This window comes from Nilaparvata lugens, chromosome 4 (genome assembly GCF_014356525.2).
Source record: "Nilaparvata lugens isolate BPH chromosome 4, ASM1435652v1, whole genome shotgun sequence".
NCBI lineage: Eukaryota > Metazoa > Arthropoda > Insecta > Hemiptera > Delphacidae > Nilaparvata > Nilaparvata lugens.
Genome location: NC_052507.1, coordinates 75,621,708 through 75,649,215, shown reverse-complemented (window position 1 = coordinate 75,649,215; position 27,508 = coordinate 75,621,708). Strand labels below are relative to the sequence as shown.

Genomic DNA, 27,508 nt, shown 5'->3' with positions numbered 1-27,508 from the left:
ATCAAATACAAAAATTGCATAGATATGTGTGGAATATACCTGGAATTGCAAATTTCATTAGACATATTTAGTCTTTAATAATACGCTTTTCTTAATAACTTATTAGTCACATTAATTTAGAGATATCCCATCGAGAAGAGTTTACATTCAATACTGAATTGAATGATACTTGTAAAAGCCAATTTACACTTGTAAATATGTTATAAATATTTAGTTAAGGATTGGTAAATCTCTTTAGTATGGGAAATAGAATTTTGAAGAAGGCAATAATTATTTTAAATTAGTTGTTTTTCTACTTGCTTGATAAATTGAAATTAAGGATTGTTATATAAATTAATATTGTAAGTACTACCGTATTAATAGTCTTGAATTGCTGAAATCAAATATCTACTGGCAGAATCATACGGTAATATAAGTTTCAATCACTCGCAATAATTGCTTCTTAATAAAATATAGTGTTGCAGCTGATGCCTTATCGCAATAATTATCTTGTTACAAGCAAGAATTAGGAGAATTATCTCATGAAAAGAACAAACGCTGATTTCTATTTTTAAAAATGAATGATATCACTTTGCAGCTCTTGATAGATCAATATTGTTTCGAGTTATTTTTCCATTTCTTATTGCTAGACTGGTCTTTAGAAATTTATTCTGAAATGTATATAGACATACTCTTCAGACGAACTATTCTTTTTTGGCTCTTGATTGTTTGGTTTATTTTGTTGTCTCATATTTCTTTATTCATTTATTCAAATTTATTAGTATTGAAACTCTATTCAGTACAATTAATGATAAATAAAAGTTAAGTTTTTTCACTTTCCATGACGTTTGAATGAGATGAAATATTATATAATTGGAAGAGAAACTAGCGATAAATTTTTATCAATATCTAATGTTTGATGATAGGTGGTCACTCAACAAACATGATGTGATAAATTGTATCTATTCTAATTGTACATAGAAGCCTATAAAAAGTACATTTCACTTTTGTGAAGAGAATGATTGTTGTTATGAGCTTCGCTTATGCGATATTGGAAAACTATTATTGAGTACCTAATAATTATATAAATCAATATCTCTCATTTTTCTCTTTTATTCTGAGTACATTATTAATTATCACTGCCGGTGGGTTTGTTCATGTAATCAATTTATGCGGTTTATCTATTTTATTTATTCAATTTTGTTTACAATTCCTTAACTCATGATCAATAGATATGTCTCTTATTTATTACTTCATATTTACATTCTTTTTCTATGCATTTTTGGTTGGGGTTTGTAGGTCTTTATTATATTATTTCTTGAGAGGGCTGAGCGAGGTAGGGTTTTTTTTCTTTTCTTCAACGGTCGCATTGGTCGTTGAGCCGTTATCGGTCGGGTTTCCAATTATCTTTCTTATCACCATAAATTCTTTCTTCGTGTTCTTCCCTAACTAGTTTATTCTTTAATATATTCTTCTATGACATTCAGGGACATTCACTTGGATGAATATAGACATATTGAATGTAAAAGTATTGAAGCTTTTGAGGTGAATAACGTTTTTTCCAATGGTGAACATTTCCTAAAGTTCATATACTTGAATATCAGAAGCTTCAATAAAAACTTCGATAGCTTCATAGCTTATCTACAAGGAAGTAACGTAATATGGGATGTGATAATGCTGGGAGAAACTTGGTTGGGGGATGATACGGCGGGTATTCAATTAGAGGGTTACAGGGTTTTCAAAACAAGCGGATGGAGAAACAGAAATGATGGAGTGCTTGTGTATGTGAGGGAGGGAGTGAGTGTGAATGAATGTAGACAGATGGAGCTGGCCCACGTGTATGGTTTAAGTATAGATATATCATTCCAGGGAAAAAATATAAACCTTCTTTCGGTTTATCGTACTCACGACAGTGATCTGGATGAATTCACCGAAGCATTGCATAACTATTATAACTCTTTCAATATAAATAGCTTCTGTATTCTGATGGGTGACATTAATGCCAATATACTACAAGCAGATAATAAAACAGAAAGATATCTTGATATGTTGTATGAAAATGGTTTCATGAGCGGCATTGATAAATATACGAGGGTACAAGGAAACAGTAAGTCATGCATAGACCATATCTTTGTCAGACACGAGACCTGTGATAGTCTAAAAACAGCGGTAGTCATGACTGATGTAACCGACCATTTCAGTATTGTATTAGAAATTTCATTCCCAAGAATCAATTCATCAAAAAAAGAAGATAAATATATTGACAAAAAAACTCTTCATGAGTTAATCAGCAAGTGTGATTGGAGTAATGTTACTAGTTCTCAAGACATAAATTCATCATGCAATTTGTTTTTCTCCACACTAGATGAATTCATATGTAAATCCTACAAAAACAGAAAAAGTAGTAACAGAAAGGTAAAATTAAAGCCCTGGATGACAGACGGTTTATTACGCTCTATTAGAGAACGGGATAAAATAAGTAAACAGCTCAGAAATCAACCCTTCAATCAACAACTCAAAAATTACTACATTACTTACAGAAATCACTTGAATTCGTTAATAAAGAGAACTAAGATCCAATACTACAAATCTAAAATTTTTGTCTCAAAAAATAACCCTAAACTTTTTTGGCAAACAGTAAATGAAATTTCAGGTAAGAGAAAAAACAAAGACCCTTTTCCACTGGACCAGTATACATCAGGTAAGACATATTTAGAAGACAAAAGAAAACAGGTTGCAGATGAATTCAATAATTATTTTTCCAACGTGGGAAGTAGTCTAGCTAGCAAAATTAACCCTGTTGGCCCACCGGTTGTCAATGACTCAGACTATGCAGTGCACAGTAGATTCAACCTTCGCACTATAGATAATACTGAATTGCGCAACTATGTTAACTCCCTGCGCGGCGGCTCGGCTCCTGGCTATGATTGTATCTCTTCCGATACTCTGAAGTCTAACTTTGACAGTTTATCTGCTCCGCTTCTACATATTGTCAACTTAAGCATTACCTCTGGTATATTTCCTGATGCTTTCAAAATAGCAAAAGTAGTCCCATTGTTCAAGTCAGGAGATATTAGAGAGAGTTCAAACTTTCGTCCAATCAGCCTGCTTAGCATATTTTCCAAAATTCTTGAAAAAATAGTAAAAGATCAATTAACAAGATACATTGAAAGTAATGAATTACTAACTAACTCCCAATATGGGTTCAGAAAATCAAAAAATATCTCAGATGCCCTCTTTTCTATAACTAGAGACCTGAATTTGGCTATAGGTAACAATGAAAAGAGTGCTCTAATATTCTTGGACTTGGCTAAGGCATTTGATTCCGTTGATAGAGGAAAATTGCTTAAAAAGATGGAACTTATGGGGATAAATGGAGTTCCACTTGATTGGTTCAATTCCTACTTTAGTAACCGCAAGCAGTTAACTGTCATAAATGGAGTAAACAGTCAGTTAAAAGAGGTAGAATATGGAGTTATCCAGGGTAGCACCTTGGGTCCATTATTATTTTTAATCTATGTAAATAACCTTGCAAAAGTGAACTTAAATAGTAGGATCTACCTTTTTGCGGATGATGCTGCTGTCCTTGTTAGGGGACCTGATTGGGAAACTGTACTGCATAGGGCAAAATGTGATTTAGCCACTTTGAAGTCATGGTTTGACCATAATGTTCTAACACTAAATGTTAGCAAGACAAAGATAATGCCGATATTCCTTCGGGACTCAAGTGACACATCAGTTGAAGGAATCAAACTCCATACATGTGGGAACATTGAAAATGACTCTTGTGCCTGTGCATCGGTTGGAAGGGTGAACTCTTACAAGTATTTGGGTGTCATTCTGGACAACAGACTTAATTGGACTGCACATGTTGCTTATCAGAACAGTAGACTGAGAAAAATGATTTATGTTTTTCGGCAACTCAGAGAATATCTGAATAGGAATGAACTCCAAACAATCTACTATGCGTTTGTACAGTCCATTATTGAAGGGGGAATTCTAGCTTATGGAGGAGGATACAGATCTATTTTGAACCCACTATTCACCACCCAGAAACTTATAATAAAATCTGCACTTGGAAGGCGTCGAGATTACCCATCCAACGCAGTGTTTGAGGATATGAAGGTGCTTGATGTCAGACAATTATATGTTAGAACCTTGGCATCGTACATATTCAAGAATCATGCTAGCATATTCAATACCATTACACATAGTCATGCAACTAGGAGAGCAGTACAGTATAATATTCAAATGCCTAGAGTAAATAGAACTATATTTATTACCAACTCCTACTATATAGCTCACGTTTTGGTGAAACATCTTCCAATAGCTCCAGCGGATTTCGCCAACTATACGATATCTTCATTTAAAATAGCTGTCAAAAGGTGGATTTCGAGTATTGGAAGAGATGAGTGCTGTGAGAGATTGATCACTTCGGAGTACAGATTCTAGATTGTAATCTAGATGAATTCAGTTTAGTCTTAAAAATAATAATTGTTATTAAACAATCTTAAAAAATATTTTAAATATTTTTTTTTATTCAAAATAATCCTTTTGAGGCTTCATGTGTGTGTGTGTGTGTGTGTGTGTGTGGTGTGTGTGTGTGTGTGTGTGTGTGTGTGTGTGTGTGTGTGTGTGTGTGTGTGTTTGTGTGAATGTGTTTCGCCGAGTTTTTCTGTGTTTCTTCTTCTGCAATTGGGGTCGGGGTTTGGGGGGTTAATCGGGGACTGGGATAGAGTGGGCCGGTGATTCATTTTTAGTACAGCTTAAATATAAATAATCATTTTATTTATTAATACATATTATATAATATAATTATTACTGTACCATTTTATATATATTTATATATGTAAAATTACTACATATTTACGAATACAATTTTTGATAGGGAACGGTTGGGGATTGGGGCTTATTTCTTTCCTTAATTTTTTATCATTTTTGTAGTTATTAGTAAATGAGTAAAAAATAATAAGTTGATAAGTTAATAAGTATATATTGTACAAGAGTAACCTTGGACTCATTTTCGCACACAGGCAGCAATGCCTATGCGAAAATTTTATTTCCTATTCATATTAATTTGTATTTAATTTAAGACTCTTTTCAGTGTACCTTATTCATTGTCAAGTGTATGATCATTTTGTACAGCTGGAATTTGTTTTTTATTATGTTTCTTTGAAATAAAATATTTTTTGAATTGAAATTGAATTGGATAGCAACATCAATGTTAATCAAATACTGCCGTTATAACGTGGACCTCACTATAGTAACATGCTAGAGAGACTAGAGATCGCGGATATGAAAAGCCATATGAATATTATTTTGTACTTTACTTTTACTCTTCTTTTTACCACCTATATCATTGAGATCAGGGGCACGTCAGGTAAGGTAGGAGGGTGAGGTCAGGGTATCAGCGGAAGATCCGCTGAATGCTTAGCTTCTTTGGCATATCCAGGGGGGGGATATGGGGATGTATCCCCATCGAAATGGAGCCTGAATTTTTTTGCGTAGTGACTAGGTAGCAGGGGATAGAGAAACTACAGATAGCACGTCAAAGTTTGGTCACTTTTCACCATCAATTATTAATAAGAAATCCAATATAGGTTAATATTGTTCTAGTTTATTATAGTTCATTGAGTTTCATGCATATCCTTAAACAAAGCTCCAGCAGCTTCTTCTAGAGAGTACTTTCGGGGGGAAAGTTTTACAGTTATGATGAATGGGTGTAGTTTCTACCATGGACAGAAGGGACACATCCCCCTACTATTTGGAAAAAATAGTTTTATCCCCTCCTCCCAAAAAAAAAAACAAAAAACAATGTAAGTTTGAAAACTCAAACAAAAATCATGTAAATTTGAAAAAATTGTTAATCAAGTTTGACAGAATCCAAGGTCAGGGCAGTGGACTGTGAATGATAGTTGTTATAAATACCTACAAATAAATCTTTGAACTCTGTGCATAAAAATACTGATAGCTTGAAGTGTGGTAAGTACGCCAATAAAAGACTAAATGAATCAACAAGATAAGATTTAATAATAATAATATAATAATAGGCAGATGGCCACATACAAAAACAATTATATTGTGTCAAATATTTTGGGATCAATAAAATAATAATAGGCAGATGGCCACATACAAAAACAATTGTGTCAAATATCTTGGGATCAATAAAATAATAATAGGCAGATGGCCACATACAAAAACAATTGTGTCAAATATTTTGGGATCAATAAAATAATAATAGGCAGATGGCCACATACAAAAACAATTGTAAGTAGATTAAGTTAAATATCTTGGGAAAATTACAACATGTGAAAAAACGTTAGAGAAATACAAAATTTAAATGAAATTAGGTCAATGACATTAATGACCATTGAAGCCTGACAATAATCGAAAAGGTAGTATTAATGATACCTGAAATAAATATAAATTGAGTGCTATAATGAAAGTTATTGTTGTAAGGTTCAATATAATGAATTATAAGAGGAATAATAATAATATTATTATTAATAAAAATATGACAATGATCTGCAGATAGTGTTCAACAAATAGAGTACATAAAAATATGCGGCATAGGCCTTCAGTAATTAGAATGTCAAGATAGACTTCGACCAAACAATTAATAGGCGTCACTGGCCTTAAAATAACACTTAAGAGCTAAGGGTAGCTAATAAATATAATGTGAAGATTGTCCAGGTTAAATATAGGCGACATGGGCCTTCAATGAATTGAATGTCAAGACAGACATCAATTAGAACGATTAATAGGCGACAGTGGCCTCAAAAAATCACTTGTAAAGCCAAGGGTAGCTGTCAAATCCAAAGAATAATTGCTACTATTGAATACAATTATATAGGCGTCAGTGGCCTCAGAAAATCACTTGTAAAGCCAAGGGTAGCTGTCAAATACAATGAATTAATAGGCGTCGGTGGCCTAGTGAATTGAATGTCAAGATAGACATTAATCAAACAATAAGTAGGCGTCAGTGGCCTCAGTGAATTGAATGTCAAGATAGACATTAATCAAACAATAAGTAGGCGTCAGTGGCCTCAGTGAATTGAATGTCAAGATAGACATTAATCAAATAATAAGTAGGCATCAGTGGCCTCAGAATTGAATGTCAAGATAGACATTAATAAATCAATAAGTATATACGTAAATGAAAATTGAATAGAACGATTTACATAACCTGAATAAAATTTTGAAGAGGAGATGCGGCCAGGCAGACAGGCAATGACTCCGCAATACCCACAGGAACAGGACATCAGCAAGCGATGAAGTGATCTGGCCATGCGATGACAAGCATGGAAACGTCCACTACAGCAGGCGAATCCCCCAGTGGAAATGTAGGCTGGAGCAAGTAGAATTCCAAACGAATAATCCGATCTTCAAGTTGTGGAATTTTTGGATTGATTTCCAAACGGTAGAGATGATGAACTTGAAAGTTTGAGTTTCACGAGGTGAAGCCAATTGTAGAAGAATGGCAATTGAAGCCTACACGAGGTTGTAATTTTTGACAAAGTTTATCAAGGCAGTATGCGAAGCAATCGATGAATAATTTAATCACAATTGAAGAATAGAATAAATGAATTAATTTGTAGAATAATTCACACTTTAAAAAACGTTCTGTAGATCCAATGACTAGCGATGAACGCTCACACGAAGTCGTGAACTTAGCAAAGTTTATCAGAGCAAAAATGCGAAGCAATCGATGAATAATTGAATCACACTTGAAGAATAGAACAAACGAATTAATTTGAAGAATAATTCACACTTTAAAAACGTTTCGTAGGTCCGATGAATTCAGATGAAAAGTTTAGACCGGGCGCAAGGTACGCACACCCAACTTCCTCCATTGAAAGACAACAAGCAAGCTAAAGGCGCCAGCAACAAAAAAGGGGAAGGTGGAAATGACAGCCACAAACAAAATACGTTTACAAACGCATGGTGAAAAAGTAACAAATATCTAGAAAGTAAGATGCCTAAAGACAAGATTAAATTCCAAAAAATCGAATAGTATAAATATTAAAATTGCAACGGCAAACAATCCGACGAAAAAGGTACGAATAGAAGTATAGAAAACCAGCTTGACTAAAGCAGTGTCGAAGAACCGACTGTGATGTCACTGGTCAGCGCAGACACACAATGACGACATGATGTCTACGTAGTAGCGGAATGAGTAACAAGTGGAACTGTTCCAAAAAATGCTTTGTCAGATTTTACAAGTTAAACTAAGCCTATAAAGTTGGTTGAGATAGTGCTTTATGGGAGCCAAAATTTAAGAACTCTAGCTTATTATCTAATAATGAGTAGGACTTCTGCAAAATCACAATTTTTAACAATTTAATGACTAATAAAATTCTACTCCATTCCATTTTATTTTCTATTTGATCAAAAACACATAGGCCTATGACATTTTCAAGGAAAAATCGAAATAAGTGGCCTACTGATCACCAAAAAAACTTGAATGGAATGTTTATTTTCAAGTGGAAATTGCCTGAAATCGCACCAAATTGAAGGACCTCCGGACCCCCTTTCGTGGGAGGTATTCCATAACACACCCCTCCCTCAAAGTTTAGGTGCTTTCTACTCCAATAATCCCCCTCCCCCAAAATTTTTTTCTGGCTACGCCACTGCTTAGCTTCATGAATTCTTGTACTGAATACAGAGGGATCATACTTTTTGAGAGCCTTTTTGAATTGGTTTTGAGGTTCAATCTGTCTGAGGTCATCCGGTAGGCAGTTGAAAAATTTAAACTCTGAAGATTCTGGTTGTTTTTGTGATCTTTGTAGTCTGTTGTAGGGAATTTCAAAATCATTTTTTTTCTTGTATTGTGCTCGTGGATATTTCTTCTGTGTTGCTTGTTGTGACGTGGTGTTGTAGCACCATGGAATACTTTTGAAATAAAACAACTGAGCTTTAATAGAATTGTAAAATGGAAAGAATAGATAGCCTAGTCAAGGTACCGCTCAAGTAAAATCAAATGTTATTTATGATAAAGAGTAATCATGTTATCTATTAAGCAATAAGAGAACCATGCAAAATTGTAATTAAACCATAATGAGAATTCTTTGGCAGTAAATAAAATTATAAAGCGGCTTGTTTATTATTGGCAGATTATAAAAAATAAAAGATCGCATGTACAATTTGAGGTTAGAATTCCTTGTTTTGATTTAATACATCAATCAATCTAGGATCAATCGACAGTTTATTGAATCAATGCCTAACAAATCAGCTGATTGCTCAATCAACTATTACGAATTGAATTATATTTTTTACTTATAAAATATATATTATATATACTAGGGAAGGTTTATGTAAATAGATAAGGACAACTATTATTGTTACACGAGTATTTATTGAAATCTAAGTATGAAAACCAAGAGTACATAAAACTCACATAAAAAATTAAATGTATATCGTATTATAGCTTCATATATCGAGATTTATTTATTAGAATACTCTCAAACTATTACTTAATTTATTTGTTTATAAACTTTTATTTATCTTTGTATAACAAAGTTGGAGAAACCCTGAATCTTAAGTAACCAATTACATCACGTCTTACTAAGATTAGAAAGCCAATCAGAGGAAAGCTTATAAATCGTTTAAGGAAGAGATGAAATTTTTCTGAAAATCACTCTCTCTGGCTTGTGATCTCGACCTGTGAGGAGCACATGGAGATTAGGGTTCTTTCTTCCAATTAATTTTTGTTAAAGCATCAAGCCAATCCCCTTTTAAAATGTCAAGTATATTCAATTAATGTTGGATTATTTGTGAACTCAGTGTTGTTGAAGAGTTCTTAATTGTAATTTATTCCTGTAAATATATTTTTAATACTGATAGAAATTTATAAGAAATCTGGACCATACACGAACCCAGCGGAGATGAAAAGGGACCTGCCTAATTAATTATTGGAGATAATTAATCATTCTACGAGAACTTCAAGAACATCATTATAGTGAGTGTGCAAAATTTGTCTTAAATGAGTTCATTTAATAATAAGGCCTTTATCAGTGAATTGGGGAATTGATCAAAGCGCTATATAAATTTTATTCAAGTTTAAGAAATTTGCAACGTGTTGAATTCTATAATATAGTTTATAAGAACTCTTTTATGAATTTATTGATATATGTAGGAAGCTTATTTCCATGCACGGCACGAACTCATAAACCCTGAGATTTTTAAATTGTTATTTTTATTAATTATTGTTCATTGATTTAAGTATGTTCTGTTAAATCTGTAGTCTGAACAGGTTTCAATTTGTCTAATTCTGAATCGACTTGAAGTCCACTTATCAGTATTAAATATACATATATATATACTTTTACAGCTCACAATATTGTGAATGCTAACAAACCTTGTGATAATTATTCAAATATTAGAAAATTTATTTACTTAAAGAAAATTATAGATATAAGAATATTTTATATATATTATTTTATGGGAATATATTTTATGTTTTATGTCAGCATACAAAATCTTAGAAGTTTTTATTCTTTCCTAATTCATCTCGTGATATACAGTTTGAGCTGTCTTGGTACCAAGCAATATTCTTCTGCAGCATATCAAATCAGTGAATCAATTAATATTAATATTATTCAGAGCATTTATTACTTGTCATCCTTTGATGATAGTAATACTATTCGGCCAGAAAAATCTTACTGATAATTACATTAATAAGTCTACAGTATATCATATAAGGATCCAGAGAACTCCAAGAACTGGCGTTGTAAGTTTCAAGGAATTTCAAAAGGGTAAATTGGTGCATACCTGTATTCATGACAAGCGTTTTAAGAATCGACTAGGAAAACCATAGTTGATTCTCATTATTCTCGATTGAATATATGGTTACTGATAATCGGTCACCGACTATCTTTTTGACTTCCTTATTGGTATTCTTCTATAGCTTCACGGAAGCAGCGGTAAGAATTATTGATCACCAGTCATTGAACCCTATGGTGATTCATTATATTTGGAATATTCATGCATCTACCACTGAGCTAGAGCTGCGGTCTGAACCCAGCATATTTGCAAGCCGGACGGCCTTAACTTTTTGCAAACTTATTTGCAAAATAGGGATTTTAGCAATTGCTCCAGTCTATATCAAACATACCACACCACATAAGAATGGTTGGCAATTTACCCCTTTACATTGCCTGGTTTGATTTTTTTTTATATGAATGATTGTTTCAATTATGTATAGGGATATTACAGTGAGGATCCTATCCTGTATGAAGTACCTAAGGTTTGCAGTGTGTATCGTATGGTAAGTTATTTATTTTCTTTTGGAAAATTAATAATAATTAGGCCTTCAGGGCTGCTCTCCATGCTATTATTCTATAGCCCATATGTGTTGCAAATAGTAGTAAGCTATCAGAGCAGTTTTTGTCAACTATTGCCTTTATACGTTTGATGGCATAGAGGGCTGGGGATAGTCTGTTTACCTACCAACTTTTCAGTGTATTTATCCCTTGCATCAAGATTAGTGTAATTCCCAAAAATCGGGCCGTATCTATCACTTCTTCATCTGTTTGAATTTGTTGTCGCTACCATAAACTACGCACAAACCAAGGCCATTCACTATCCGATATTTTGTCCGACTTGAGGTCCTTTAATCCAACCTTGGAAGGTGAATAGGGTTGTTGTAGGCAGGGTTAATGCTGTCGAAAGTCTGATGAACTCTTCAAATGACTTGGTCGACTAAGGTTCAATTTAGAACGTAAGTGAGGATAATGTTTGCATAACCAGGCTGTGGTGAAAGATCCAAAGTTGTTGGAAAAAACTGTCGGATAGAGAAATAGTAAATGGCCCGCTTTATGTGCACTGTGCGCAATCTAGGCAAAAAAATATTGTTTGGCACTAAACAAGAGTTGAGTATAGTCAAAATGTTCATAAATCGCTTTTTTTTTACAAGGAAATTTTGACTTAAACTAAGACCTACCTTTCATCGGGTGATTGTGTTTGTGGTTGTGTTGGAGATGGTGATCTAGAAGGAGGTGGACCATATCCATGTGGCCTTTCTCGCTCTTTGTTTCCTGACCAATAAGTATAAATTGCTAAACCAATTCCTAAAACAACAGCTGCAGCAAAAAATGCTGGATGAACTCTTGCAGGCATTGTTGAATTATTATTAATACCTGAAATAGATTATCTTTATAGATTTAAACTAGTTCTAAGATGTAGATCAACACGAATATTATCAAACTGTAAATAACACTAAAAATAACTGCAACTAATAATAATTTCCTTGAATTTTGAACGACAAATCCAGAGGCGTATATTTATAATTCGAAAACATTAATTCAAACAATAACCAATAACATAAAACAAAAATAATATAGTTGAGTAGTTCCAAGCCTATCCTATAGATTACAGATAGAGACAGTTCAGTGGATAGATATAGTAATCTAACCTATAACCTGTCTATCCTCCTTGAGATCACAAACACAAAATTAGTGTCAGCTGTTCGTGATTTGTCAACATGTAACCGGGCCAGAATGGGTCGACGACAAACTGAACCAGTCAACAAAGGGTTAACCCATAGATTTCAAGGAGATTCATGAAAGTCTCATCGTAATTTGTCAAATAATTTGTATCGTAATTTGTCTCATCGCTACAAAAAATTGCTGGAATTGAGAATAGAGATTACTCAGTTCTTTGAAAAGTTTCGGCTATTTAAAGCGGTCTATTAAATAGAAATCTATTAAAAACAAATTTTGTTTTTTATACAATAAAATATATCAATATCGCAAGATTGAATTATCAATTTTGTTATATAGATTTGTGATTGTGCCAAATCTTGAATTTTCCAATTCATTTATAATATTAGTTGACGTGTCATGGAAGAGGGGTGCTTCTTCCTGGACCTCTTTACCATGCGGGCACTCCATAATACAAAATCTATTTTATGTTGCGTTTACACCAAAGTTATCAACAAAATGTTAATAGCTTAATCCTTATAGATTGTATTAGATTAAACGGAACTTGACTAACACATAATGTTCATCATGTGTATGATAGGTTATGTTCAATCTAATAGAATCTATAAGGATTAGGTTATTAACATTTTGTTAATAACTATATCTATAAGGATTCTACTTAATAACTTAATCTATAAGGATTAAGTTATTAACATTTTGTTAATAACTTAATCCTTATAGATTCTATTAGATTGAAAATAATTTATCATACACATGATGAACATATGTGTTTGTCAATTTCCGTTAATAACTTTGATGTCGTCTAAACGCAGCTTTACGGTATGCATTTTATGTGAATATATTTTGTGTTATAGGAGGTACCTTTATCCCGTTTCCCTCACCTTACCGCTCCTCACTGTGCGCGCGCACCCTTTTTACTGACATTTGAAGACTATATAGTCGAATTAAGACAATCGACTACTTGGAGAAATATGTGGAGCAGAGAAATGGTAGAGAGTAGAGGTCTGGATCCGCCAATTAAAGAGAAGAATAGTCATAGAAAGAAGCTAGGTTGCCAAGTTGAGGATCAAATTCAGTCGATTTCAGGAATGCGGTGTTGAACACTCTAGCATGGCAACATCGCCGCCGCTGTATCCCTACTTTTCTCTACTCTGCATATCCCTCCAAGTCTATGAAGATTCTGCATGTCCCTCCAAGACTGAAGATTATTACAGTAATCTGTCTCAGTGTCTGTTCAGCTCCCTGTCACTGTTGAGAAGAGGACAGAACACCTATCTTCAAAGGGGACAGGTGCACGATCACAACACAAGACTGACATTGATCTACCTCATGCAAGACTCACACGGTCACACAGAAGTTTTCCTATCAGTGCACTTAAAATATTCAACAGGATGCTAGTGAGTCTTCATGTGCAGGAAGTGAATATGTTTGAGAGGGTGCTTCGGGCAAACCTTGTGAACCTGCCGCTTTACTCCCTGAATGAAGAGGCAATACAGTGTTTTCTAAGTTCACTTCAACTGCCACCCATCTCGTTCTTGTGTTTTAAAGTTTGACCTAATGACGCAATCTATCCAGCAAGTGCTGGTCATGGATGGAGGAAACTGAATTACTGAAGTCGGAACTACCATTAGTTTCAATTCGCCTACAGGTTAAAACTTTGGAGAAGGTAGCTGAGTGTTGAAAAGTAATGCATGTGCTTATTCAAATGTGTCATAACATAGTGAGATATTTTTTATACTCTGAATAAAACAAGACTTGTGTTTCTCAGATCTCGATCTTGTGTTTCAGATCAAAACAGTAGAGAAGGTAGCTGAGTGTTGAAAAGTAATGTACGTGCTTATATATTTAAATATTTTTCACACTCTGAATAAAACAAGACTTGGATAAACTAATTCATATCAACCTTATTATCATGCAATCCTATATGACTGTGTGCATTTATTTTTACAAAACAGTCATTGCAGAGTTGTTAATTTGAATATATCCACTTGAAAGCATCTAAACGAACACAGCAACAGAGAACAGACTTGAAGAAAAATCAAACGACTGCATGCAGATGCTACCTATATAGTGAGGTCCACGTTATAATGACAGTGAATAAAGATAGCAGAAGAACGTTGTCGATCTACTATCTTGTCAATGCCTTCTATAGACGGTAGCAGATACAGGTTATTTATTGATGTAGTAACTGCTCACTCTCGTTTGAAATAATGAATTATATTTTTTAATAATGTCATAATGAATTTACATTGATGAAATATTTTGTTATTTATTAATTCTACATTGTTAAAAGACGATCTGGCAACAGAGCAAAGCGAGAAAGAGATAGCGCTATCCGCTTTGTTGAATGAAAGACAAGGATAGCAATACCATTGCTAATCAAACACTGTCATTATAACGTGGACCTCACTGTAGTAGCTTCCCGCTCCACAATGCTATAATTGGCCCTTAATAGAATTGTGATTTTTCTCAAGATTGAACACCTATTAATAGGCTACCTAATAATAATATTTTTTATTTGTTCAATACAGAACAGTCATTATGAATCACAACTATACAATTGAACATTGTCATGTACAAAAAAAATCTCTTCAATATTAATTTAACATAATAAAAATATAGATATGACCTATATGATATCACACATAATAATTGTCACATAAAGATTAATTTACATTATAAAAACTTCTTTCAACAAGGAACTTATAAAGATCTTTTTTGAAAGTCATGCTCTTAAAATCTATATTACTAGGCAACTTGTTTAGAAATTTTAGAAAACCTCTAAATACCTGCAGATAATAATACCAGAATCAATCATCTTCTTGAGCTATCATAAGCAAGCTACCAATCCTACTCCCAAATATGATAGGGGTTGCAACTCGATCCCTAGGGGAGCGGTGAAGGTAGAGGGTAGCTGAGAAGCTTGCTCCAAGTTTTGAAAAATAAATTCATGTAATAGGATCTAGGTCTTCACTTCTTTGTACCTTCTATTCTACATCCACCGCTTTATACAATCCTTTGTCCCATTTGATTTGGCCGCCGAAATTTCATTCTTATTCTTGTGATACCTCAATTACAGTTGTGTTGTGAGTGATGTTGTGGTACTTTTCCATAATGAAAACACAAATTTAAATTGTCAACCACTTATATTATTATAAAATACACAGAACTTGGTTCAACTCAGTTTACAACTTGTAAACAAACAGCTGAAGATGTGGCTGGTGAAGCCACGAAACCAGGTTCTATGTATATTATAATATTTTATAATAATAAAAAGTGGTTGACAATTTAAATTTGTATTTTCAATGCCTCAATTAATTTGAAATATATTATATATTATAATTAGCATATAAATTTGTCTTTTCAATACCTCAATTGATTTTAAAAGTATTATATATTATTCTGGCCTACATAGAGAACATTCGTTCAATCTATTTTCTCATGAAAACGCATCTAGTGTGAGCACAGCCTTTAGAACGACTTTGATTGTAGAGGTGACAAAGCGGGCTATAGTGAGGTCCACGTTATAATGGCAGTGGAGAAAGATAGGAGAACTACGTTGCCGATCCTCACTGTCTAGTCAATGCCTTCTTGACGGTAGCTGATACAGGTAATATTAATTGTTCATCCTCATTTAAAATAATCAACTATATTCTATTAAGCAAGAAATTATTTTTTTCAGTAATTTCATAATGAATTTTCATAATTAAGATGAAATATTTTGTGAATTAATATTTCTAAATTGTTAAAAGACAATCTGGCAACAGAGCAAAGCGAGAAAGAGATAGCGCTATCCGCTTTGTTGAATGATGGACAAGGATAGCAATACCATTGCTAATCTAACACTGCCATTATAACGTGGACCACACTATAGTTAAATGAATTAGGTTGATTTTCTAATAACAAGATATATTATTGAGTTGTTTCATACAAAATAATTATTGCTTATTTACAAATAACAGACTACCGTTTTAATTATCTAATTTATACAATCAATATAATATTATACACTATAGAAGATTTCAACAATTTTTTGTAACCTTAAATAAAGTCTGAAACAATCAATCAGTTTTATTAGTAGCTTACCTAACAAACGGTACAACAATTAATTATTTTTAAAACGGCCCATAGGCCTACACTTGCAATATTATTAATAGTACGAGGAGTATCCTTAGTTTTTCTCTCCCAATCAGTGCTACTTTGTGAGAATTATAAATAAATAAATATTGTTAAGGCATCTGGCTTGAGATGGCTGCCTCAAATGCCTCGTATAACAGAGTCTCAAGCCAGAGAGCTGCCAGCTCTAGGGTTAATATACATCTTGCGTCACACAAAGCTGTAGTCAACTGTAGAGCCACCGCAGTGTCTATGACATGTTTACTCCATTTTTTTTGAAGAAATTTGACTGCTAGTCGTTCTATTTAATAACAAAAAAGTGTTTACAACAGTTGTAAGGCCTGCTTGTAAGTAGGTGCCGTACTATATATTGTACAATAATATACAAAGTGTATGGGTCGCAACAGCCATGTATTCTTTTCAATTTTTAGATATGCTAGCAATACAATTTCCTGTGGAAATAATTATAATTTTTCACTAAACCACTTCAATAATTATTGGAAGCAAAAGATTTATCCATACGATACAGCTCGGGCTAACTATAGTAAGATGGAATAGTATATTTTGATTATAATGATAGTATGATACAGTAGAGGCAATAGACATATTCTATACCATTCATTGGGATACAATGCTACAAAAATATAGTCTATTCTAAATCAATACTAACTATTCCTTACTACAGTATTACAGACAAAATAAATTACACACTATTAGTCACTTATTGAAATATTGCTCTTATATATTATAAATTTAGTGAACAAGTTTCTTAATTTTAGAAATTAGATATATTGGTGACAAATTGTAGACTACTATTAAACCGCGATTTTTGAAGGCCACAGATGAAATATGGACATAGTCTCAAGTGCCATCATGTTATAAAAAACCTATATTTTTTGTCACAAATAATACAATATTATTATTATTATCTTGATATATTGAAAGTTATCAACTCGAATTACTATACTGTATCACATTGAATTATTGCAATTTATTGATTAAACCTGGAGTGAAAAATTTGCATTTGTAAACTTCAAAATAGTAGCTTAGCTACATTTATAACAATGAATAATCATCACTCATCAAACAAATTCACAAAATTGTTCATGAGTTCATCAGATAATTGATTCTTGAAATCAATAGGTCGTTCTATCTAGTTCATCTACTGTAATGTCAATCATAACAAAATTAGAAAACAAATATTTTCTGCATTGTTGCTATTAATTCGAATAGAATATCATAACAATAATTTACATGAAAGCCGTTTTTAAGATTGAGCAATATGATAACACGAGTAGTATTTAATTATAGATTTTAATAATGATCATATCACATCATGAATAAATGTATTATAAATTGAAGGTAGCTCAATTTTCAAAGTATAATTATCATTTCTTGGTGAATAATTTATTTTTTACTTTTGTAAGAAATATTTTTCATTATTTTTCTACAACTACAACACCAAGTGCACAAAAAACGGTCAAATTTTAATCCTGATGAATTCTACGAGAGCCAATCAGAAAAGCCGTCTTTTTAAAATGGTCTCCTCTGATTGTTTAACGTGAAGTTAATCCAGATTAAAATTTAACCGACTTTTGTGCAACAGGCACCTAGGTAAGAATATGGAGGTAATTTATGTGCGCTTTAGAATACAGTAGAAATTTGCACAGTATTTCTAGTACCTGAAAGATTTTTGTTTGCTTTGAATAAGTATTGAAATATTAACTTAGTGTTGATTAGCGCAAATTGTATTAATCTTTTATTTGCTTTGCAAGATAAGGTAGAATCTAACCGCTGAATAAACTGATACTCAAATAAACAACGATACTCTATTCAAAAGAAAAATAATAATTGATATTAATGGTAAAGAAAATAAAAATTGATATCCATGTTAATAATATCAATTACTTTGACCAAAATTGATGTAGATGATCATCAAATTCTTAATTAATCTCCATTACTATGTAAAAAATAACGTTGAATACAAAAACAATCAATACAATAACTGGCAAAACCACAACATCAAAAATCTTCTAATAACTTCAAACTCATTACAAGATTAACTTTTATAACCTAAATAGATTAATAAGAACGAATTAGGCACTTTGAAAAGTGACATATTTATAAAAAAACCGATTTGTCACTATAATTAGTTATTATTGTAGCAGGAAAAGGGTTAAACTTCAAAGATGTCATCTATCCTTTACAGAATGCCCTTGATTGTCATTATAAATTATAGTGCCATGGTATATCTCGTCGACAGGTGGGACACACCTGAAAAATAATTTTACTCATCAACTCTTGAAATATCCAAAGCAGATATTGAAAAGAAAACATGTTTGATGCATTAAATTAGCTGTAAGTAATTAGTGAATTGAATTTGCAACAGGTAGTATTCAAAGGCTAGTAATCAAATATAACAGTTGGTGTTCAAATAGTGAGATGCGATTTTTCGTATTCCAAAAATTCCAAGTAGTCCAGTCAAGGAAAGATTATAGAGGGAAAAGTTGAGAAGACAATTTTTGACCCCGCTGTTCTGTTTAGGGTAGTAAGGAGGTAAACATATCAAAATTCCCCACCCCTACCCCCTGTGCTAAGGGGGTGGGGGTGGTCTAAAGGTACCATTTTTTGGTTTCTCGCATAAAACTCAAAAACTATGTATCTTAAGGATTTGACTGTCATATAACAAATTAAAGCTTACATAATTTCCTACAATGTTCATCCTACAATTTTTTTTATATCTCCTCTAGTTTTCGAGATATCCGCTATTGAATGTGTGACATTTTTGAAAAAACACATTTGGCACCAATTTTCTTCTATTTTTGCTTTCATAACTTTTTAAAAATCGATGGGAAAAATCAATATCGATTATGAGCTTATAGAGCATTGAATTCTCTTTTATTTGATGTATAATTTCACACCTTTACGAATTTCCCTACACCTTTTGCAGCAGCTTTAGTGTTGAGTGTGAAATCTCCATTATTGCAACAATAGACCAATTGACAAAGGAATTTGGAGGGAATGTTTTAAACCAAATTTTAGACTTTGCAGCTTTGTTGAGACTAGTTGGGAGGAGAACATATAAAAAGTCCCCTTTCCTAACTCATGTGGCTAAGGGGATGAGGGTGGTATAAAAGTTTCATTTTTCAGCGTTTTGCTTCCACGCTCATATTTTGAGAACAATGCGTTCAACCGACATAACTAACAATTCAAAAATGAAGCTTGATAAATTCTCTACACTTTTTGTTCAGTGGATTTTGTGATATTCCCAATAGATTCCGAGATATTCACTCTTAAGAAGTGTAATTTTTAAAATAACAGGTCTTTGCAGCTAAATTTGGACTAGTTAGTGGGTGAACATAGAAAAAATGCACATCTTTATGCCCTCTGTTGAAGGTGTGGAACCGCTGAGTTGACACTTGTTGCAACAATGAAAATTTCACCCCCTGCATTGAAGTTTCTATAACAATGGAAGGAAAACTTGGAATAGTGAAATAATACATCATTACAAAGAGAATTCAATGCTCTACAAACCTACGATGAGAAATTATTTTTACGATGCATTGTTGAAGAGTTATAAGCCCTGAAAGAGCAAAACATTGGATAAAAACCTGTTATTTTAACAATTACACACCTTCAAGAAATATAAAACTATTGAAAAATATTTTTTCCCGATGAATAAAATATAATTGATCATTTAAAACAAGAATGAACAGTTAACATTACATCCGGTATCAGCTATCCTCTATAGAAGGTAAGTGACAAGGCAACTTTGTTCTCCTATCTTTCTCCTATCACTGCTCTTTTTCTTCAATTTTTCTCCACATAAGTGGACCTTACTATGGTTATTTCATTAAAAAATTGACTGGGTAGCCCAAGTAGATACTGTACCCAGAAATATTGTAAGTTAATAGAGAAAAATACTTACGCGTCTTTCATTAAACCATTGCTCCAAACAACTTCTATGGAATACGTGGTGGCAAGGCAGCCTTGTTTCTCGTTGTGCTGATAATCTCTCCAAGCAGATTGCACAATCTCTGGTCCTTGTGTTACTACTTCTTCTAGCTCTCAAATCGCTGGATGTGTGTCATAGTTCTCTTCCGGTCTGGAAAAATTGAAGAATAAACATTATTTATCACATTTTATGGAAATACTTTGAAATTTATAAAACAATTAAATTTATTGACAATATTATATAAAGACATGATTTTTGCAATGATTACCCAATGAGAAACAGTTAACCATAGCTACTCAACTCGCCACAGATCCAATTACAGCTTTGAGATACCTCAGCTGACTCACGGCTCTGAATTGACAAATCCTTCATACCTGGCCCATATCTTGTACAGAGATGTGCCAGGGGTGATTAGGGAAGCAGAGGTGTTTAGTTTGGTAGTGTTTAGGAAGAGGGTGGACAGGTGGCTGTACCAGATTGGTTGGGAAGCTTCAGAAGAACTACTCCAATCTCGTTATGCTTGGTGACCAACACGACTTCAAGGTTTCCAGACAATTGATTGGTATTTATTTTATCATTGATATAACCGGTTTGACTGTTTTACCTTTCTGGTTTATGCTTTTTTTTCGTTCTCTCTTCTGAGAATTTCTGGAATCCCTGCCACTGCGGTCTTCAATAAAATATTGTTTTTTCTTCTTCATTTATTCTATTAATCAATCAATGTATTAAGTATACTTATTCCTTCATTAAAATAATACATCAGCACAATGTATTATATATTTAATAATCAAAGTATTAATAATACATCTACAATATAAGTGTATTCTCTATTATTTACTTCTATGAGCAGATTAATCTTATATGTATAAAGTGGAACTCCCCCCTACACACAGATGGATAGTCTAGTAGGGGGATTCCAAGGTATGTTGTATATTGTATTTATTATTCGTGGAAATAAACTGAACTGAAATTTTTTCCTACAGTTACCTTGAAAAGTGACATTTCCTGCACTGATTACAGAACGCAAAGAATCACTTTTCCGCTCTAGTGCGCAAAGTATTACTTTGCGTACTCTTAATACTTTGCAGCCATCCCAATCAGCTGTTGACATTGTTGGCGTGTATTTTGAATGCGAATTTGTTCTATCTATATTTTTTCTGATTTTCAAATAAATAAAAATGAGAACTCAATAAATTATACATTTTGAATATGATTAATTATTTATTATTTCAAATAATATTTTTTTCATTCATAAATTGATTGGTTGAAAAATTATTTAGAAATTAAGATTTACTCAAAATTATTCAAATTTCAAATTAATTAGATTAATTTAATTTTTAATTTGAATAAATTATCGATTTATTAATTTTCAATTGGATTATCAAGTTTAAAATAAATTAAAGTTGTTATTAATAACAAAATTTATACAGACAAACATTTGATGGATTTCAGCCATCATTTTACCCATAATCAACCACTTCTCATATTCAATGGTAACTGTAGGAAAAATTTAATGTGAAATACGTGAGCAAAGTTCCTCTGCTGCACTCAAGAAACCATTCCAAAACAAGTAAACGTTTCTTTCGGTGCAGCAAACTGTCACTTTGCGCACTAGTTGCACAGATAACTATTGCATCTTCATTACCATTGGTACGTACAAACTAATAGTTTTCTCCTTCAGTACTATAGTGAGGTCCCCATTAAAACGAGAAAGATAGAGGAACAGCGTTGCCGATACTAAATATGTAATGGTTGAAAAATAAGATAGTGGTAACAGAATTGTTACTCGTCATTATCAATTTACTGCCACGTAGCTTGAAGGACATAGATGACGAGGCAGCATTTGCCAGAGGCCTGAAGTCATACCTATTGGCCCGACCCTACTATGCAGTATCAGAGTATGTTGAAGAGCCATACATTTCAACATATACTACATGCACATGGAGGAAATCACCCGCCATGAAAAAAAAATAATGACGACTCCCCAGCCATCAGACTGTCAGGAGGACAAATACAAGTGATAAGTAAGTAAGTAAGATCCTGAAATGGAAGATGGAAACTTATTAATGACGACCACGGCGCTCATGTGCTTCTAGTGGGAGAGCTTCAAGTATTCAAGTAAGTAGTCTATAAGAGGTCTGCCTGGGACCTCATAAACCAGATCTCCAAAGATTGTTCGAGACCTAAATGTAAAGCTACACCGGATGAATTCAACAGCTTTTTTATTGGTGAGGTGGAAAAGATAGTTGCTTCCATGAATGATGTGAGATATAATGCTCCTGGTTACAATAACAACCGAGTGAAGTTAGAACGGTGGAAGGAGGTCAGACCTGCGGATGTTGTTCGTGTTATTCGCGGCTTCAAGAACTCCCACAGTCCTGACGTCCATGGAGTTACAGTTGGTGTGCTGAAGTGTGTTGCGGATGGGATTGCTCTTCCCCTGTCTCATGTGCTCAATGTCTGTATGCGACATGGCTGTTTTCCTGATGTCCTGAAGTTATCCCGCACGATTCCAGTCTTCAAAAGGGTGACCCTGAGTCTATGAACAACTATAGACCTATATCAATCATTCCTGTATTGGGTAAGGTGTTTGAGGTCCTAATGAAGGAGCAACTTGTGTTCCACTTCGAGAGGAATAATCTTTTTTCTGACTCACAGCATGGCTTTAGAAGTGGAAGGTCTACGTTTACAGCTGTCTCAGAGATGATTGATTTTATTGTTAAAGCCTTTGAGGAGAGAGATCTTGTTCACCTGGTCCTTGCTGATCTGAGTAAGGCATTTGATTGCGTGCCTCATGGAATTCTTCTTGAGAAGCTTGCTGGGTATGGACTGGGTGGTGAGGTGCTTGTGAACCTCAGATCCTACTTGACTGGAAGGAAGCAGATCATATCCATTGGAGGTGCTCTCTCACAGCCTATGCAGGTGGATCATGGTGTGCCACAGGGATCGGTGATGGGCCCACTACTCTTCCTGGTCATGATCAATGATCTTGGGCTTCTTGGACCGGTGCTGATGTTTGCGGATGACACCACAATTTACTCTAGGGGACGGACGGTTGAACAAGCTGGCTTGCAGGCTCAGCAAGTTTTTGATGATGCCAAGCAGTGGTTTGAGAGAAACAGACTCTGCTTGAATGAGGGGAAGACTCAGCAGCTGGTTTGTGGACTTCGCAGCCTTGCTGACTCTGCCCATAAATCAGTGGTGAAACTCCTGGGATTTGTCATTGACTCAAAATTGACATGGGCTGGCCATATTGATGGACTTTGCACCAGGCTGGCACGAGTAATCTACTTGCTGCGTAGACTCAAAGCCCTTCTCAGCGGGAAGGATATGGTGATGGTATACTTTGCCCTTTTCCATTCCCATCTGCTGTATGGACTTCTGCTGTGGGGGCATGCAGCGGGCTGCAGGAGTGTGCTGATGCTCCAGAAGAAAGCACTTCGAGTGATCACCTCAGCAGGGCATCGTGAGCACTGTAGGCCTATCTTCATTGACCTGGGCATCCTTACGGTCTTCAACCAGTACATACTGTTGAGTCTGTTGCATGTTAAGGACACCGAGGGCAGTCATGTGCTGAGGGCTGATCGTCATGTGCACGCTACAAGGAGGAGACTTGACATTGACATACCTCGCTGCAGAACCAACAAGAGAAAAGACTCATTCCCAATATTTGCACTGCGCCTATACAATGACCTGCCTGTTGGTGTGAAGAACCTGCAGGGTATTGCTTTTAAAAACCGAGTTGAGATCTGGCTGAAGAGGAACCCATTCTACTCAGTCAATGAGTATTTTAATGCTCACAAGGACAATATAGTTTGACCTGTCATCTTACCATTCGACGCCATCTATCCAGTTCCCTGGTCATGGATGTAGAAGGAGGAATTAAGGAATTAAGAATAAGTAAGTATTCAAGAAAGAATATGGAATTCTGTGTGATTCATCGTGCATCGCATATTTCCTGGACCATCTATTGACAATCAACAACTATGAAAACATTAAATTCATCTTTGAAACACTGATTTAACCTATCTATTTTCTTTAATTCAACACTTTACTGATAGATATTAATACCAATTGATTGAGCAGAAAATGTTTTCGGAATAATAAATGCTGCATGACTAAGAACATAGGAAGACTTTATTGAGATGTAAATGAAAATATTGATTTTCAGATAAATTTCATGACTCTACAAATAAAGTCAAGTGTGACATGAGATACATTGACTTTTTGGCGGTACGAAGTTCGCCGGGTATGCTATTAATATTAAAATAATTATTTATTTTATTATAATAAATAAACAGTAATTAATAGGGGTGGGGGGTGCTTTGCCACTGCCTTCTATAGAGGCAGCTGATACCGGTATATCTGATGTAATATCAATTAGTCATTTTTGTTCAGAATAATTAATAATATTTTATTCAAGAAAATACTACTTGTCTCTGTGAGATCTTGTCTTTGTGAAACATCCCCGTGCTCAGCACTACGCTTCTTCAACAAGCACAGTTAAAATTGGGTGCATTTGAGATGGTGGTGACCAAATCCCGGAAGTTCAGGGCCTATTATAGTGTTAGAAAGTTTCTGTACGACGACTTGACTCAGATTTTGGCCTGTTAGCCAGACATATAATAGAGTGATTTGTTGTTTGTAACCTGGGTTAGATGCCACACACCAGGCTACCATCTCCATCATAATCATGTACTGTAGGCTAGAGTTTTGTTTGTATTATGACGCCATCGATCCTACAAGTGTGGGTCGTAAAGGATGAAGAAGAAGGTATTGAGGAAATTTCAAAGATTTTCTTGCACAAACATGGCACACAAATAAATATTTAATGACAGTAGAATATCATTACACCTGTGGACTGGAAGAGAGGTCAACAATGATCCAGGAAGCCACTAGAGGTAATAATACAAATGGCCGTCTTTTGCAGCTTAAACACATCTCTACATGCATAAGCGTGACCCCACAGCAGCAGTTCATAACTCAGGAAGCTATGAATGAGCATGGAACACAAACAGCAGGTAAAGTCTGTTCACCACCTGTGTCCATTTTCTAAGCAAATAAGTGACTCGTGACAACCTCTTTTATATGCTCTTAAATATGGCACTCCCAGGTAAGGATTGGATCAACGGTGAATCCAAGGAGAGACACACTTAGTGCTGATGGCCTGACAGCGACTCAGTGTACAAACCAATCTTTGAGTATGGCTACATTCAGTAGCAACTTATTTGCTTTATTTAGCTTTGACAAATAATCTATTCAACCACATAAATAGAATTGTTTAGCAAAAATATCAACAAAGTAATTTTTACTTACCTATCATATGATGAATTTGATCGTCTTTGATGTGAGTGAGATGATGGATCTTCAAGACATCTCTGTTGGCTTTCAGAAAAAATTGAATAAATAGCATAACCGATTCCAACAACAGCAGCTAAAGCTAAAAATGCTGGATGAATAGTAGCGGGCATTACTAAGCCTGTTGTATTCGATATTTATTGTTCAAATTTCAAATGAACAATTAACTACCGAAATGGAAATTTTAAACACGGTTGGAATTTGAGCTCTATTCAAAATTGGTGATTCAGTTCTTACCGTTGTGCTTTCAAATTTATTCTATTCAAAGCCTGTATAAAGCATAACAATTTTTGAATTCAAAACAATAAATACTAGCACTAGGACACAACAAAAATAAACAAATGAATGAATCAGTTTCACTTTCGGGGATTCACAGCTTCACAGGGCACGATAGGACAAAGTGAGAAATCAAGAAGATGAAGAAGAAACAAAAATAAAACGAAAGGCTAAATATCCAAGCAAAGTTTGCACTTGAGTGAGCGCTTTGTCAACTGCTGTGATAACATTTTTGATTGAAAATTTTGAAATGTTAAAATTATACAAGCTTTATTGCCATTCAAAATTAGAAAATCCTATTCACTGAACACGAATATATAACCATCCTTACTACAGTCATAACCTCAAAAATCCTCCATGTTTGGAGTTTTAGTCGTATGTCAATTGACGAATTCTCCCTACTGATGCATAAAAACTGTCGAGTCGAAATTGCTTGAATGGATAGTGGCAAAATTTACCAACTTCTTGATAAGTTTAGTTCAATAGTAAACATTTTTTTAGTGATTGCTGATTGAAATTTGTCTTATTAGTTCAATGATAACTAATTGGTAATATTGTTCTGGATATCAATAAAGTAATAGTGTAGCTAATTTGAAGTGTTTTGCAGCATTGCTGAAAAACAATATAGTGAGGTCCACGTTATAATGACAGTATTTGAACAACTTTGGTTTTGCTATTCCTTTCTATCATTCGACAAAGCCGGTGGTACTATACTTTTCCACAACTTCGTCCACAACGATGCCAATTATGTTTTTGACAATGTAGAAATATAATTAATCAATGCAGAGAATCGGTATTGTTATTATTCTATCTTTATCCACTGCCATTATAACGTGGACCTCACTATAGCTGTATTGAAGCTTTGTAGTTTTTAATTTCATTAAAAATGTGAATTTATTGAGAAATGTATGATAATTATAAAGGAAGGAATTGACTTAGTCTATATTACTTACGGGATAGGAAATACACGTTTGCAGCATTATCATTAATGAACTTGCAATTTTATATGAAGATTCTAAATTTTGGTACGGAGGATGAATAAAGGCTTATTTTTATATGTATTATTAAATTAATTTCAATTCAATAATTTAAACAAATTTATTTAATTTGTGATTCAACGTTAATGCAACAATAAAAGCCCAACCAGAGATTTATCAAAGTGAATGCATTGTATAACTTCCCATGTTATTTAAATGGAGTTACTTTAGGGAGTTTTTCTGTTTTTTCCTACCGAGAGCGAAAAAGTGACACTTTAGTATTATGTTTCAGGGAGTACAGTAGGCTCTTTAGACAGTAGGTGGAGAAAAAATGTTTTTTCTCCCTCAGGAAAATTGTTGCCCTCGGCTTTGCCTCGGGCTTCAAACTTTTCCCTCAGGGAGAAAAA

The 27,508-nt window shown here is 34.0% G+C and overlaps 1 protein-coding gene and 1 non-coding gene across 2 annotated transcripts; one reads left to right on the top strand and one right to left on the bottom strand.

Annotated features, from left to right (window-relative positions):
- Positions 1 to 1,014: 1,014 nt before the first annotated feature.
- On the top strand, positions 1,015 to 17,405 carry LOC120350966. The gene is made up of 3 exons (XM_039426468.1): positions 1,015 to 2,745; positions 8,115 to 8,118; positions 17,273 to 17,405. Exons 1-3 carry the CDS (start codon positions 1,456 to 1,458, stop codon positions 17,284 to 17,286), a joined length of 1,308 nt encoding a protein of 435 aa, XP_039282402.1. The 5' UTR covers positions 1,015 to 1,455; the 3' UTR covers positions 17,287 to 17,405.
- Positions 16,805 to 26,495, bottom strand: LOC111047606. Its single transcript, XR_005571132.1, has 3 exons — positions 25,807 to 26,495; positions 20,464 to 20,640; positions 16,805 to 18,809 (listed from the first exon to the last, which is right to left on the bottom strand). It is a non-coding gene; the product is annotated as an uncharacterized LOC111047606 (transcript).
- Between the last annotated feature and the right edge of the window lie 1,013 nt (positions 26,496 to 27,508).

What these genes read in the sequence shown, in the direction of transcription:
- LOC120350966 (XM_039426468.1), top strand. Translation starts at nt 1,456, where the DNA reads ATGACATTCAGGGACATTCACTTGGATGAATATAGACATATTGAATGT.